Here is a 17871-nt window from a genome sequence, read left to right as displayed (position 1 = left end):
TTTTTTTCAGTCTACGGTAGGCCCCCGTCGATTTAATTGGAGAGCAAATACACAAGCAGTGGCATGAAAATTAGTAATGCGTATTTTTGTTGCTGATCGGAACAGAAGAAAAGTACCTGAGAAGTAGACGGTGTGACATCTTTGAAAGGAGAAAATGGCATATTAATATAGTCAATCAAGCCCTGTTACATATTTGTACAAAATTCAGCCTTTGTTGTTTCTCGGGGCTTTCAATTCATATAACTGGTACACTCATATACTCGCAAGAAAAATAAAATTAACGAAGCTTGCCTTTGACCCACGCACAACTTTCTCCTTCATTCTTTTCTCGGCAAACCGTCCACGTCTTTTTGATTGCCAACGGGGTCAACGTCCAAAGCGGCGAAAATCTCTAAGTTTGTACCAAACTGGTCAACTCATCTGTCAGAGAAACACGCCTGTGCGAACCGATCGTCCGCGATTCTTCTTAGGGTAAGCAGAAGTGGCGGGACCAAGTATCCATTGAAGACGTCTTGCTCACGCGTCTTACCTTAGCATGGTTAACTCTAGGTCAGACTTAAGCACCCAGGAGTTCGTCGTTTTTGTCTTCCGCTCTAACCTCCTAAACCATGGTAAGGCGCGGATTATAATAATGCCCTCCCACCCCGTGGACATCAATTATGTCCGTGCTTTCTTTAATCAATTAAATAATCTTACTGACGCGGCACCGTCGCACGCTGCACTCCCCCTTGCACATCTTCTCTGTCCTCAAATCTATCCCATCTCGTCTACTCTCTCTCTATCCAACTCCACCCCATCTCCTTCTCCCCCTCTCTCCCAGTAACCGCATCAGCTTCTTCTCTCCTGACCTCGCCGAGCATCGCCTAGTCTGTAGTCTCGTTTTCTACATCTTATGGCAGCCTCCGGACCTTGCCAGGCCTGTTTTTCTACTTAATCCTCCATAGCCATCCCCTCTGATTTCCTCATACGAAGCTTCTCCGTACCCATCCCCCCTAATCCCCGCAAACCCCAATTTTTAAGTATCCACAGTACCTCACGTATTTTTAATCTGCTGGAATTCTTTCCTTTGATGTGGCCATGGCAGGGCTAGATCTAGGCTCTTCCTCTCGATACATGCAGCAGCTCCACCGTTCTGACCTCCTCCTGCAGCGCCACAACGCAGACTCCGACGACGAAAACAACGTCAATAGAAACGACACCGGCCAAGCCCTGGAGCTCGCCCCTTCAGAAGATATCGTGATCAGAAGGTCGAGAGGACGTCCCCCTGGCTCCAAGAACAAGCCCAAACCGCCTGTGATAATCACCCAGGAAAGCCCGAACACGCTGAGAGCTCACATCCTCGAAATCGGAAACGGCTGCGACGTCTTCGACTGCGTCGCGACGTACGCGCGACGCCGGCAAAGAGGAATCTGCATACTTAGCGGCAGCGGGACTATCAGCAACGTCAGTCTCCGACAACCGGCCTCCGTCGGTGCCATCGTCACCCTTCCCGGCCGCTTCGAGATCCTATCCTTGTCTGGGTCGTTTCTACCGCCGCCAGCGCCGCCGAGTGCAACCAGCCTTAACGTCTTCGTTGCCGGCGGGCAGGGGCAAGTAGTGGGGGGAAACGTCGTCGGGTCTCTCGTCGCTTCCGGCCCTGTCATCGTTATCGCGGCGTCGTTCACCAACGTGGCTTACGAGAGGCTTCCGTTGGAGGAAGAGGATATGGGGGCGCTGCCGCCGCCCTCTCCAGGCGGCGGAGGAGGAGGAGGAGGAGGAAGAAGCGGGACAGGTGTCGGTAACGCGTTCCCAGACCCGTCTTCGGGACTGCCGTTCTTCAATTTTCCGCTGAACATGAGCAATTGCCAGCTGCCGGTGGACGGCCATGGATGGGCCGGTAACCCGGCCTCTCGGCCGCCATTCTGACGACGTTGAGAGATTTGCTGCATATTCTGACTTTGGAACAGGAAAAGACTTGAGCAAGCGCGAAAAGGTCAGCAGCTTACAGAATTTCGTCTACAATTGTAGCTCTTTTCTTCTCTCTGTTTGTTCTCCTCTCTTATTCTTCTGATTCTATGCTTCTAATTTGTGACTTTCTTATGCTCTTGTTCTGTTGTGAACCACAAGCCTCTCCTAATTGAAGGGGCTTTAAGGCCCCGTACCGGCCATGATTCAGTTAAGAAGAGAGATTTATGTTATTGATTGATCTAATATGCTCGCATAAATTCAGACAGCGTTTGCGGTACCGTTTTTCGTTTCGCTTTAGATGTCCTTGAATCTCCACTTTTTTTTTGTTGTTCAAGTGAATTTCTATCCGTTTTCTCATTCCCAAGGCTAGAAAATACTACTCAATGAGTTTTCGTTGTCCGTTCTATTATTGTATCTTTGGCCTCAGTTTCTGCAGCCCCCTGAAATCTAAGCAGTTGGTGTCGGGCGCAGTTTCAGTCTATGGAAAAGCCGCGGGGGTAGAAAGGTTCAATATAAGTTTTGGTGAATTTGTAATGTCAGATCTTCCCGAGAATATCGAACATTTAATCTCTATGAAGAAACCCACTTCGCGAAGGAAATCTGTATTTGAAAATAGCACCGCCCTCCGTCTAGAGCTCTCCAGTTTATCATTTGTGCTATGTCAGGTTTTTCCACGGGTAATAGTTGCGATTCTATAGCTCTTTAGCTCGCTCTAATCCTGAAGAATAATGCGTTTTAGGTGAAACTTTTAAGATAGAGTATATAGATCTGAGCTTACTATCTTGATCGGGGGCTCCATTATTATTCTACGAGGATGTTTGAAAACCTTCCGGAACTTTCGGTGAAAAGAATGAGACAAAACTATAAATCACTGTATTTCCATTAGATCAGGATGATAATGTAAAACTTCACTTTATATGAGAGTGATGTATAGAAACACTCTCGGAGCCGTGTTTCCATTTTGATCAAGTTTCCCGCGTCATTATGTGCTATGGTATTTTTCATCCCTCTTATTCTCCTCCTTTGTCTATACATTTTGCATAGCTCAAGGTATGGATTCGTGTTTACAATTTGAGCGACTTCAGAAAACAGATCATGGACAGATGTATAAGAAGAATATTATGAAGTAAATGTGTTTAGAGAAGACTTTTCATGAATAAATCAATCCTCTTTTGATTTCCAGATCTCATCGTTGTGCTTAGGTGCCTCACTTTCTGTTTGCCGAGTAAAGGGGATCGTTTTGTGATTCTCCTAAAAAGCGCATTTATCTATTACAGAATAATACTATAACTTAGTATGTCATTCTTAGTGATGTTTATGTTCAATGTCGACATGCGGAAGTAGCAAATTAATTATTTATGGTCAAAGCCTCTTTATTGGGCGCACATACTCGCGGAAGCGTACTTGGACATGAACTAATGCAGAAGATGTCGAGGAAGATCCCAAGACGATACGAGGAGAAACACCAAGGCGTAGTCGTTAGCCTTGTCACGTCCCCGCATCGTCACCGTCAAGAGAGCACCAACTCCAAGAGTGAGAGAGAGAGGAAGAGGAAGAGACGTCTAGTTCAAATGAACTTTCAAGAAATTCTACTCAACTCAAAGGGAGAAAAGAAGAATACATCAAGGGATGTTAGGGTGAAGAAAACAAGGGAAATGGGGGGGCCTTTTATAGGCACAACCCAAGGCCTAAATGCCCCTCCTAAAAACTTGGCACGATCCTATAAAGTAGGTACGATCCTATTCTCAAGGATGTGCTAGGTCATCTTACTTTCTAAGATGTACCAAGTCAACCCCCCGATCCTGAATTATAGGGATGGGGGATTTGACATTTTCAACAATCTCCACCTTGGCAAACTCCCAGCTCATGCACATGTCCATCATCATTTCAGGTGCTCATCTTCAGGTACCTTCAATGTGAAGTATGTGCAAACACAGTGGAACTTCTCCATCGTTACCCTTTTTGTCAACATATCTGCGGCATTCTCCTCCAGCGTATCTTTCGAAGAGCAATCTCTCAAATTCCAAATCCCAGATCATGTGATACGCGCGTCAATGTGTTTTGGACGCCGCATGGTACACCTGATTCTTTCGCCAAGCATATAACACTTTTGACTGTCACATAATAAAGGAACCTCCTTTGAGGATCCTTGCTCTTCATCAATCCCTTCAACCAAGGCCTCCTTTGCTGCTTCACTAGCTGCCATACTCTGCCTCGGTTGTAGATAAAGCGACATTAGACTGCAATGTTGACTTCAGCTCACAGGTCTTTCGGCCAGAAACACATATCTGCCGTAGATTCCGTTCGCCAACTCCGCGGCGCGAATCAAGGATCACGTGTCTGCCAACTCGCAGCAGCATTCAGGGCAGAATAGACTTCACCATCATCACTATCCTCCACCTTTCTATTGGCGAACTTGTCTCCACCTGCTCCCTTACCACCACCATTCAGCTTCGAACAATCACGCCTTAAGTGCCCCTTCGCATGACACTTAAGGCATTCCTGGTTTTTCAACCAGTTGGCCCTTGACTTAGACTGCCACTTCTTCTTCTCCGCAGTCTTGCTTCTCTCCCTCGTACGACCTCTTTCTTGCCCACCCCATAGGACAAAGCTTTGTTGAAAGCAAGGTTATTTGGGCTTCGGATGGCTGAAGGTACGAAATTGCATACTCATATTGATCATGTCCAAAGCCTTTGCGTTGAATTGTGGAAGTTTGAGGACAACTTGTTTGTGGGCAAGAAAGAGGTCGTACGAGGGAGAGAAGCAAGACTGCGGAGAAGAAGAAGTGGCAGTCTAAGTCAAGGGCCAACTGGTTGAAAAACCAGGAATGCCTTAAGTGTCATGCGAAGGGGCACTTAAGGCGTGATTGTTCGAAGCTGAATGGTGGTGGTAAGGGAGCAGGTGGAGAGACAAGTTCGGCCAATGTAGAAAGGTGGAGGATAGTGATGATGGTGAAGTCTATTCTGCCCTAGTTGCTGCTGCGGAGTTGGCAGACACGTGGATCCTTGATTCCGGCTGCGGAGTTGGCGGGCACGGAGATCTACGACAGGATATGTGTTTACGGTCGCCAGAGGACCTGTGAGCTGGAAGTCAACATTGCAGTCTAATGTCGCTTTATCTACAACCGAGGCAGAGTGCATGGCAGCTAGTGAAGCAGCAAAGGAGGCCTTGTGGTTGAAGGGATTGATGAAGGAGCAAGGGATCCTCAAAGGGGAGGTTCCTTTATTATGTGACAGTCAAAGTGTTATATGCTTGGCGAAGAATCAGGTGTACCATGCGCGTCCAAAACACATTGACGTGCGGTATCACATGATCTGGGATTTGGTGAATTTAAGAGAGATTGCTCTTCGAAAGATGCACGCGGAGGAGAATGCCGCAGATATGTTGACAAAAAAGGGTAACGATGGAGAAGTTCCACTGGTGTTTGCACATACTTCACATTGAAGGTACCTCGATGAAGATGGAGCACCTAGAAGATGATGGAGTGACATGTGCATGGGCTGGGGAGTTTGCCAAGGTGGAGATTGTTGAAAATGTCAAATCCCCCATCCCTATAATTCAGGATCGGGGGGTTGACTTGGTACATCTTAGAAAGTAAGATGACCTAGCACATCCTTGAGAATAGGATCGTGCCTAGTTTTTAGGGGGGCATTTAGGCCTCGGGTTGTGCCTATAAAAGGCCTCCCATTTCCCTTGTTTTCTTCACCCTAGCATCCCTTGATGTATTCTTCTTTTCTCCCTTTGAGTTGAGTAGAATTTCTTGAAAGTTCATTTGAACTAGAAGTCTCTTCCTCTTCCTCTCTCTCTCACTCTAGGAGTTGGTGCTCTCTTGGCAGTGACGACGCGGGGACGTGATGAGGCTAATGACTACGCCTTGGTGTTTCTCCTCGTATCATCTTGGGATCATCCTCACATCTTTTGGATTGGTTCACGTCCAAGTACGCTTCCGCGAGTGTGTGCGCCCAACACCAGTATAATAAAGGGTAACATGACATCCTGCTCAAGCCCTTTTTTAATATTTAAATAATCTTATTAAATGAGATACATATTGCATCATTATCATGCATTTGTTTACCTCATGATGCACATAGTGATAATCCATCATGATATGCTTTGTGGACTTGTGGAAGGTCATCATGCTTAAAATGAATATGACTTTTTGTTTAGAGCAGTATACATGCATATGAAATCTACTCAGATATCATATTCCCCAAGAAAGTACCAGAGCCAGATCAATTAATATATGGTGGTATCCATTTCAGAATAATGAACCCTGAAATGGACCAAGAAGTCACAGTATTGTTGTTCATGCATCAGGTGACAAGGTTCCCCAAACATGAGTATATTGATTAAAGTATTAAGGTAGTGTAATACCTTTTATTTTTTAACTCTAAACTATGTATAATTTCAATAATTTTCTATCTTTGGTGTCCATTTTAGCAATCCTACTTTGTTTTGGGCATTTTTTAAGATATGACAAATGGTCTAAAGTTGTAATATAATATCCATTTCATGGAAAAATAAACCCACAATTTTGATAATGTAGGTCAATATGACAGACACAAGTTCATTCAAAACCATCCAAAATGATGACATATAAACATTATCCACCTGAAATGCACGAGTTTAACCAGATATTGAGAACATAGGTTTTACTTTTTGTGATAACTATGCACTATGATACACATTAGTGTGTTGTATTTTTTTCCATATTTATATAACCTATTAAAAAGAATATATCTTGTGCTTCATTTAAATATGAAAACATGCTCAGTGTGATTTGACTCCACAAGTAATATTCCTAATATACCTAATATTCTGCATTTATTTATATTTTAAAACTTATTCAATCCTCTTTGAACTTGAACTAGTAAGATTCTCCCATATTTTTGAAGTTACTTCAGCACAAGATCCTAGATAAATTTCAAAAGTGTTTATAGGATCAGGTGGTATAAAGGAGAAACTCAAGCAACTACCTGAACTAGATGAAGAAACCCAAACTATAAAAACCAGATTTCATATCTCAGACCTAGCAGATCTAAGACACAGATGACTCTTTCTAACTGGTTCCACATTTTAGGGAATTGGGCTAAAGTCCTTATTTAGACAACAATGATTTAGTCAAAACAATTCTTGATAGGTACAAAATAAGGGGTACATCATTTTATTATAATTTATCTAAGCAATAGAATTAAACTTTTTTTACACTTGCAAATCTCTACAGATTATTGTGCAAGTCAGTGATCAATCCACTGTGAGTAAGAAGTTCAATCTCGCAATTTTTCTGAACCTAAGAAATTAACAACACATTTTTTTCAAGTGAAAAAATGTTTTATAGGGTTATTTTTTATTTTAAATAATTACAAAATAATATTTGGGGAATAATTTGTTAAAAACCCTATAATAATAACTAAAACAGTTAATCTAACTTTGCTTAATATTTAAATCATAAATATATTTTTTAATTTTATATACTCTTGGGGAATTAGTTTAAAAGACAAAATTGAATAGAACTTATAAATAATTCCCTTAGAAATATTTATACAATCAATTATCAACGCTAAAACAATAACAAATGAATGGTATTGTTTCCTTAAAAAATTTTAAGTATGAATTGAACCATATAAACGATATAAATTATTTACATTGCTCAATGGTATTAGTGGAGGTGGTGGTTGCCACAACTAGAGGCTTCATGGTCTTGGGGATTTGGTGAAGAGATAGAGAAAGAAATTGAAGAAATGGTCAAGAAAATGATTCAATTTAATTGCCTTTTAATAAAAAACAATTAAAGTGGTTCAATCAAAAATTCATAAAACTCGTATTAATCAGGTTGAACAACCTGAATAAATTCCCTAATGAGAGAAAAAAATACATAATTATTAGTTATACATAGGATCGAATTACTGAATTTCCCTTTATAATCTTACAATCTTCATCCCTACTTTTGACTCTGTTTTGGATTGGCTAAGGTTTCCACCTTTAAAATCTAATTTCCTCCTTTGAGGATGAAGATTGAGTAGGCATGAATTGGCCATATTGTTGTCAGACATCCTCATAGTTTCTCCTTTATAGCTACACCAAATCTAAGATTTCTCTAAGATATTCCATCCTCACATTACTCGATAAATTTTTCCCACTTAGATCTTTTAATATTTTGCACACATAGAACTGGAAAATTATTTTGCATTACTTAATCTCTTTGATTTTTTAGATCTTGGGCAGGGCTCTCTATGAGTATCCATCATACAAAATAATTCAAATTAAAAGTGATAGATGAAAATTCAGTCAATCCAGATTGTTGAGATAAAAATTATAAAAAATAGATATAATTTCTCAGTTTATCAAATCCACATTTTGTCAAAATGATCCGTGTTTAAGTTAGATGACTATTTTCCAAATATGGACTAATAAAGGACAAGCATATGATACCAAATCATTAGCAATTTGCATAACTCACTGCCTTTCTGTAGTGTTGTCATCTCATTAGTATTTGTTTTTGAATCATCACCCTAGCATTAAATAGACAAGGGAAAGAGTAATTTTTCTAGGTCATTACTGTCCAGGATAATGCGTAAACTAAACATGATGAGTATACTGGAAATTTCTTGAAGAGATAAGGAGTGTTAGTACCATCTGACCCAGTCATTGCGCCAACTAGGGACTCTATGACACCATTCCTAGATACAATTTTAAGTTAAACCTCATCCTCGAGCAGATTATAAACAAAAAACCTTTATTATTGAGCCATAAACATAAATTCGTTTCATTTTGGACCAAATCATACAACTCTAACTATAGCCTTCACACAACCGCACCCATAGCCATAGGTGCAACCAGAGTTTGTTTACCATGTAAGTTATGGCACATAAATATCCATACTGCTACTACACAATCCCTGTCGACCAATCTGTTGGGTTAAAATGGTCATCATTGAAGTAAGATTTCAGTGATTCTCATAATTAAAGACTTGCAAAAAAATTGTAATGGCACTGAAAACTTGATGATTAAATCTCTTGTGTGCATATTGGATATGTGATATCTGATGGAGGACCATCCGATCGATCGAGCCCGACCCATCACCAGCCACGTCACGGAGCCCGAGCCAACGTGAATAATCTACAGTTCCGCTATCAGATTTGAGAAGCGACGCTGTCGTCACGCTTGGTGTCGTGTGTTTTTATATAATTTTCTATTTTTTTCATCGTCGTTGGATTATCGGGAGGCCCCTCCTGCGTGAGTACCGGCCTCCTGCATTTGTTTTTTTAATTTTAATTATGCTTAATTGCAATCTTTAGGGGGAGGAAATCCATGTTGGGCTTCTTCTCCTCCCTAAAGAACCCTTTTAAAGGGAAAACCCAATAAGCTTTCCCCTTAGCAAGGCGCCCAATTGGGCCACCCACAACTACCACTCCCTCTCTATAAGTAGGGAGAGGAGTGAATATTGGAAAGAGGCTTGTTGTCATTGTGAAAATTCCAGATCTGAGTTTCATAGTGTTAGTTATTTTTTTCATCGTGCTTGTTACCTGAAAGAAGAAGAAGAAGAAATATCTTGTTTTGATTTTCTCTAGGTTTCCTTCTCTCCTCGAATTGTCTTCTACTCGAGGTTGTAACCAATATTGAAGAGGATCGAAAAACAAATAAAGCGTTTGTTGTTTCTGTGGAGAAGATCATGTCCGATTCCGGTCGCACTGGTGTTTTTTTTTCTTATTCCCTCACCGCTGGGGAGAATTGGTTACATTCCTGAAGGTGTGCCCGAAAAGACTGATCAACGATCGCCGCTTATAAATTTAGTGTCTGTGACAGAAGTCCCATGATTGAACTGTTAACGTAGAATCATCATCTGGAACATTCGTCGGTAGCACTGTCGTTCCATGAAAAATCTATCTCACTACTATCAACCTCCGACTCTAACGTGAAAGCCTGACGCGTCAAGTATCACTACGGTGCCTACCTGGATCTCCAACTCATTGCTATGACCCTTCTCGAGTTAGATATATCATCTACATTGCTGGAATTCCAACGCTGATCACGTTCCATCGTTCCAGATCCTCCTCTCGATTGTGATGCTCTTGGCTGACCTAGAGTACTCTTGATGACAGATCTACTTTGGACCAGTTCTACCTTTGACTACGAGGTTCAGCATTCGACCACATAGTGGAGAGGCCTCGGATCTTGACCACTGAACCATTTGGAGACTGCGATCCTCTGCGTCATTACGGACGGTCCCCCCCTAATCCTTCCAGCCTATCACCCATGGAGTGTATTCTTGACGTTGCTGAACATTCGTCTACTGCAGACGGGGCGAGACTGGTTCCTCACTGCTGCAGCTATTGACATCACCGTGCTCGACCAACACTTCATCCGTGAAACCACCACAAGAGCCTCCATCCTGCTGCAGGAACTCCAGCCTCCCTTAGGCGATTGAACTGACAAGAACGTCCCTGTCTGAATCCTAAGGTCATATCCAACTCTCCTTTTATTATCAGCATTGATTATTTCTTTCAGTATTGATTTACAACTGCTCCGCTGCCTAGAGAGAAGTTGAATGTGAATTTAGGATTAGCCACCATACTTGTGTGAGAAAATTTCTTGACGGTGTTGAATCCACTCTATTACGTTGAGTCTGGACGTTCTTGAATGAGACTGTTCCCCATTTGTCAGCTGTGGAGCTCATCATACCGATCATTGGTAACTTGACTGTGACAAAACCCATCACGTGTCATCCAATTGAGTTGCGTCTCACATCATTCGACAATTAAACTACTTCTCGTTATTATTTTCTCAAATCATATACATGATATCATGTCATTAATATTTCATTTAGAGTCTATCTTCTGGACTAAACACGATGTGTCCAATTCCGACCATCGTGTTACACCAATATCTCTACTGCTCAAAGAAAATGTGTTGAGATATTCGTGTGTTCAACCTTCACATGTATTCACAAGATCTTTGGCACGTCTAATCTCCTATTCTATTTCCATGATCCATCTTCTTGACTAACATCATGTGATCATAATATGAAGATACTAATCCCTAAGAATTTCTTCTGACTAGTCATAAGTGAAGGATACTCGAGAGGACATGATAAGCCAAAAATTGTGTGATTAAATAAAAGTTGAAATGTATCTTTTTAATTTAAGCTTATGCAATAAATTTATAAAACTCCCTTTTTCAAAATATAAAAATTATATGATGAGAAAGGGGTCAAACCACAACGAAACACTTCTTAATAATTTTTATTATAATTTTCTATGAATTAATTCAAGAATGAATTAATTGTTGTATTCAACGGGCCGTAATTGTGTTTGATTGTGTTTTGTAATTACTCAAAAGTAAGTAGAATCTTCATAGTGATCTTAATATTTTCGGTGAGAACACTCTGGAGAGGATAATTTGGATTCTTGTGTCAGAATAATTCGGATTGCTGAGATTCAAATCAAGATGATTTATCAAAATAATTTTTATGTATTAAAATTGGGAATTAATAAACAAGAAAGTGATTTTGAAATTGGGCTTGATGATGGATGAATTTTTCGATGAAATTTTGGAGTTAGGTATGTTAGATGTGGAGTATAATTTTCCAACAATCAATTTTTATATTTAGAGATAGAAAGTAGGCAAACAAACCTAGAGAGAGAAAGTGGAAAGAATTGAGGGAAAATGAATTATAAATGAAATTCTACTCTAATCTAGGTATCTAAGATGCAATATGAGATGAGAATAAATGTAGAACTAGGAATTTAAAGTCAGATCTTGAATCAAATTCAAATTTCAATGCTATTCACCATTCAAATCATCTCCAAGGGCATGTACATTTCGCCCATGCCTTGGCATTTTCAAATCATTCAAGAAGAAGTTGAATAGTGGAGAAGAAACTTACTCTTCTGATTCTTGAAGCAAGGTCTGTCAACTTCAAAAGTAAATCTTGTGTCCTTCCTGGCCAAAGAACTTGGGGAAGAACTTCCTCATTGGTTTTTCCTTTCTTCCTAATCTCTAGTTAAAAATCCAACCCTTTGATCATAGAGGGTAAAAAGACAAACCTGCGCTTAACATCTAAGCACAATCGGACTGCTAGATCTCAAGATATTGCCATTTTACTGGCGATTAATCCTAGCTGTTAGATCTTTTTATCTCTCCTGCACATAGGTAAAAAATGCAGTTTTCTGATTTGCTGACAATGTTTCATTGTTTTCTCTACCCTCAGATCATGCGCTGCCATGTCTTTGCATGCTGAAAGAGAGGAAATATACCTTTTGCGTCTCCCGCATCAGTTTCTCCCTATAATAATAAATAAATAATGGTAATCTTAACGCTTTAATATCTTCGTGCGTAGTATCGAGTCGATGCGTGCATTTATTTCATGCAGCTATCGGTTATTTGTGTGTATTTATTGCACAAGAAATTTCAAAAGGTAAAAAAACACATTTACCTTTTCTTCTCCCCGCCTGTGCCAGGTATTTATCGAAACAATGATTCTCTAATTATGGCATCGCTCATTGCAATGCCATAAATATCCTATGATAAATAATTGGCACATCCAGTCATTCGCCCAAATTTTTGGGTGAATGACATGGACACCACGTAGCTTAACTAAAAAATCATTTTTCAAATACTAAATAAATCGTAAAAATATACTTTTAATTCTAAAAATTATTTCTTGGCTATATAATGGTCAGAAAATTATTAAAAAAAATATAAAAATTCCAGAACAATTAGTAAAAGCCATAAAAACCTTTTAGCCAAATATTTTATGCCTTGCAAAAAAAAATCTTCAATGCACTGAGGTCAAATCTCATGTAAAAAAAATTAAAAAATTAAAAATGAATCATGAAACTATATTGCAAGCCATTTATGTCCATTTTATTATGATAACATGCAAATATGGCCACTCGAACACATATATGTTTGTAATATTCATCAATTTTACGTTATAATACCCACATTATCATACCCCCCAACTTAAATAATTGCTAGTCCATTAGCAATGTAACATTGTTTCGTTTAGCTTACCTCTTCATCCATCAATCGTCATTCATTTGCATGAAGTGGTAAATGTTGGGTTCTATAGGCCTTGAGATGGATGAACAGAACAAAACAATGCGCAGCAGAAGACTCTTTGCGAATCGAACGACGTCGACAAAAAACCATTAAACGAAGTACCTTTGCACGAATCTCATTCGTAATTTCTTGGATCTCGGAGCGAGATGAGTCGAGCTGCTCAAGTTTGCAGCCTCTAGATGTATCCACGTAGTCCTCGGCGCGTCGAATCTCCTCCTTCTCGTTGACGAGCCCCGTTCTTTCTCCGTCGGCGTCGTTACGTCGTCCCAATCACATCAGGGATGGAGACGAGGTGTTGGAAGAGTGGAGAAGAAGGGGAAAGGCCCTTGAACAATTCTGGTCTGGGTGAATTTCGTTCAGGGCCTTCCCCTATTTATACTAAGTGGGTATTTTTCATAAAACCCCCCAAAACTTAAGTATATCTTCCAACGTCCAAAAGATCATTTGCGTGTGACCCTCTAGGCCCATGTAGCAGTCTAGTTAATGACTCCAAGGGCCCAATAACCTTTATTGGCCTTCCAAATTAATTAACTATATCATTATATATATTAATTAATGTCGGATCGATTTAACCCAATCGATAGGTCGAGACTCCGACACGTGGGGTGTCCAGCTACACCTCGTGTCCTAGAAGATACAAAGGAGTGTGTATCGACTCACTCATGGAACCTGTTCATCATCGGTTACCGTGTAAGTATAATCCCTCATCTACTTGACGCTCCTTGGACGACTTAGGGCATGGTCAACTATCAAACCCTAATCGGTCATCCGAGTTAGTACTGGTGCATTTGGAAATCATCGGAGAACTCTTCTCCGATATTTCACTGCCTTGGCCAAGGACTTCGTTGCATCATCTTCCTTGAGCTGTCACCTCTTATACCTAGGGTGGTGATCCCATCTTGACCACTCAATCGCTTTGGTGTACTTCTTGATGCACCCGAACTAAGACCGCTTAGAATCCCATGATTAGAGACTCGTTGACCAAAGCTAAAGTACAACCGTCCGTCCACAAGACGTTTTTGGTATCTCAGGTCTAAGGACCACTTACACAACCCTGTCGTGAATCAACCTGATTGACAGTTCGGTATAATACCATTCAGGGATTCGTACGGATCAATTCAGTGGACTCTTTCCACTAAAGAGCACCCACTATCCATCCTTAGTGTCGCCACACTAATGGCTACGGGACCGGCCATACTCATCATATGAGTGAGGCTAGATAGTGCTATCCTATCCGGATACTTCGATGTTCTTCTCGTGTATCCTTTGAATAGGAATGTATAGAGCATATGCTTAAAGACTAGTGATCTCCGTATTACGATCTCATCATAATTCAGTAAGTTCGATCATGTATTCATGGACTTCATTATACGCATCACACGTGCACTATAATGAACATGTTATATTAATTAATATGGAACGAGATGTGGAATGTGTGATTGGCTTGCCGGCCACATATATTTCCATCAGTAAAAATATCAATAACATGCTCAAAAGAAACTCCCCTTGACAATTGGGATTCCACCTCGTCAAGAATGTGGGCGCCATCCCTCTTGGTTTGGGTAGAGCTAAATAAATGACATAGAAAGATGTACTTCTCTCTAGATTAGACACTATGATTGAAAAGTTTTTCACTGCACTCTTTAAGTGGTGGGCCTCTCGTCTCTCATATCAAGGTCACTTTCTTTCATGTAGCGGCAACCTGATGTTAAAATTCTCTTACTATCTTTCTCCTACTAGACATTCTTTGCCTTCCAGTTAGCAGATAATATTAAAATGTTATACTAAGGAGATGTGTGTGATGAGGATAACTTCGGAAAGGATGGCATAGGTAAGGGGATAAGAAAGAAAAGGATGCTCAAAGGCAAGGGGATGGATTTGGATTGTATGGTTTAATAATGGTCATATCATTTTAGGTATCCTTCTCTCAAGACTTTGACGAATGAGATAGATATAGAATGAAATGATTTATGGTGTGTGATACCCTCACTAGATTCAATGATCAATATCTTGTAGGCAAACTGATGCACTAAGATGCCTATCACAAAACAATCCCCTTATTTAACATGATTTTTTTTACTCTTCGGGTTTTGCTTGAAGTTGAGAACTCTTTTTCTTTTCTTTCCTTCTCTTTTTTTTTAAGGGTAAAAGATCATAATAAATATTTGTATATGAGAACAGGGTGATAATCAACTCTAGGGAGGGCATTATGCAAAATCAAGGGAGAGAAGAGAAGGTATCAAGAAGTTGAAGATCAAAATTAGAGAGAGGTGGTGACAGAGATGGGATATAGTCATGATCCCATAGAGAGGGAGATATAATGACTTGGGAGAGGGCTAGCATTCATGAAAGGCTGTGTGTTAGAGAAAGGTTCATGAAAATGGAACTCATTTTTCAAATAATAATATGTGTATTTCTCCTAAGTCATAATTTAGGTTCCACCATGCATCTACATTCCCTTCATAAAATTTCAAATTGATTGGATGAAACACGATATGCCTTCACACGGACTGGATTTTGTATTCATAAATAGCAAAGAGGAATTTAATAATAGTGCAGTACAGTCTTACACGTGTGTCAGATGATACAAGTTTCAAGTGAAACTTATGCAGTGTCATTGTAGACCACAATAAATATCAAGGCATCAATCTTTTGGAGACATCTAGAGAGGAGTTAAAAAAACATGCACACCAAGTGCTCGAAGAAATGCACACCAATCTTTTCGGGTTTTTTATGTTTTTTGCTCGAAATCGATTTCACTCGATTTCAAGGGAATGATTTTATGATTTTAGTCTTCAATCATTGATTCTGATAAAATTCTAAATCAATTAAACTTTTTCTAGAAAAATTGAGCTACTTTTAACTAGAAACATTCTGCACCATTTTGGGATTGCCGACGGCTCTAGACCCTTCACGAGCCACGTCGTCCTTTAGGTAAGCTTTATGCTCCGTCTTCGCTTATCCTTCCTCACTGATCTTCCTTCAGGTCACGGCCCTGTCACAGTCATTGACCGAGAGACTCCAGAGAAACAAAAGATGAAGACAAAGGACCTTCTCCTCCGGCAATTCGATTTCAAAATGTTGATTCAGAATTCTGGCGGCCAAAGAAACATTTTGTCTAACAAAATCTTCTGACAAAATCTTCTACCATATTCTTCTTCTGCCAAAATCTCTGCTCTAAATTGTCAGAGCTGCATATCTTCTGTTTGGTCCCATCAGGATCTTCTTGAGCCACACAAATATCTCCTAATAGCTTCTACAGGCTCAGAATCTGCAGGATATCCCTACTTAGGCCTGTTAGGCTGCTGATTGGTCCTAACTAAGGGGTACAATTTGATTGAGAGTCGTTTGTAAGGATAGTTAAGTACCAATCAACAATTTAATTTCCTTACTAGTAGTATTTTAGTAAGGGTCGATCCCTCAGGGAGCTAGGTAGTTAGTTAGAAAGATTTTCAACTAGTATTGCAAGTTCAAGATTCATATAATCTTTTTTTAAAGCTTTTAGTGATTATGAAGGTAAATGTTCAATTAAGAAGGATGATATGAATTTTACCAAGTGTAAAAAAAATTTCGTAGAAAATTTAGATTGAAAATGATTTTTGAGAATTTTTTTCAGAATTTTTTATCGTCTTTAGAGAGAGATAAAAAATTCTGAATTAATTGAATGGAAAAAAGAAGAGGAGGAGAGAGATAGCGCACAAGCCTGGGCGCTTCCGCCACTGCTTGTGCGCTGGGCTTCGCCGCCCGCTCCGCTGGAGGTCCTCTCACGTGCTATGGACCAAAACGACGATATCTGGAGTTCCAGATATCGGTTTGACACGTGTGAGTAGGCGTTGGAAAGCTTGAGACGTTGGCTATCTGCTTAAGTATAGCCAAGAAGCTTAAGAGAATTCTAAAAGGAGATATGGTGGAAAGAACAGCGTAACCTTTTTGTCACACCACAAATGGCCCAAGATTGTTGCTCCAACTCCCTACCAACTGGCTTCAAGATCCAGGACGCTTCTAGAAGACTCCTTGCACCTTCTGAATGAAGATGGACCCAGGAACAAGCTCAAGAAAGACACAAAGTAAAGAAAACAATACTCAATTCTTGGATGCCCTCAAAGAGGGTGAGGGGTGCCCTTTTATAGGGGTACATGTGTTTGTTTCAGTCATTCTTGGTGGTTGGATCATGGATGAACGTCCAGGATTGATTTCTTGAAGCTTCAATCCAGGTGAACAGACCCCAACCAACCACATTCTTTCCCCCCAGGTCGAATTTGGAGGGAACAGAACAAGTTGGTTAGAGTTGGTTAGAGTTTGTTAGAAATCATCTCTAGCCCTTTGATTTGGGCTGGAATGGATGGATGGATGGGTTCCACCTCATGGATCCTGGCCTGGATCTCGACCTTGGGCTCTCATCCAACCAGGATCTGCCATCTGGAGTCACCCCCATATGTCTTGATCAACCTGGAAGCCTCCAAGGACATTCTAGAAGGTCTCCTTCAAGCTCCTTTGCACCAAGCCTATCAATTGAGTCAGCTCCACTAGTCAGTGTGTATCTTTTTGATCTTTTCTCCTTTTGACTTGAATTTTTGTCCTAAGCTTTCAGACTACTTTCTTGACTTTCCCATAAAATTTCGTAATTTTATGACCATGAAAAGTCAACCTTGACCTGAAAAGTCAACACACTAGGGAAATCGTTAGATTCATATCCCACTTGACTCAATGAGTCAAGTGGGGGTTAGAAATATCCCTCAAATCCAATTAAGAGTAAATCCAGAACTGTTTAACTTGTGAAATTCATGTCAAATCATTGATGGAAACACTAATTAAGTAGAAATGTAAGTTTTTTCATCTTTAGGGTAGTGAAAAGGCATG

General features: G+C 40.3%; 1 protein-coding gene across 1 annotated transcript; it reads left to right on the top strand.

The window, feature by feature from the left end:
* Positions 1–673: 673 nt before the first annotated feature.
* On the top strand, positions 674–2190 carry LOC144708805 (AT-hook motif nuclear-localized protein 23-like). The gene has a single exon (XM_078582241.1). It carries the CDS (start codon positions 1078–1080, stop codon positions 1903–1905), a length of 828 nt encoding a protein of 275 aa, XP_078438367.1. The 5' UTR covers positions 674–1077; the 3' UTR covers positions 1906–2190.
* The last annotated feature ends 15681 nt before the right edge of the window (positions 2191–17871 follow it).

This window comes from Wolffia australiana, chromosome 10, assembly GCF_029677425.1.
Source record: "Wolffia australiana isolate 7733 chromosome 10, ASM2967742v1".
Lineage (NCBI taxonomy): Eukaryota > Viridiplantae > Streptophyta > Magnoliopsida > Alismatales > Araceae > Wolffia > Wolffia australiana.
The sequence above is the reverse complement of the archived record's forward strand: the minus strand, read 5'-3'. Positions and strand labels throughout refer to the sequence as shown.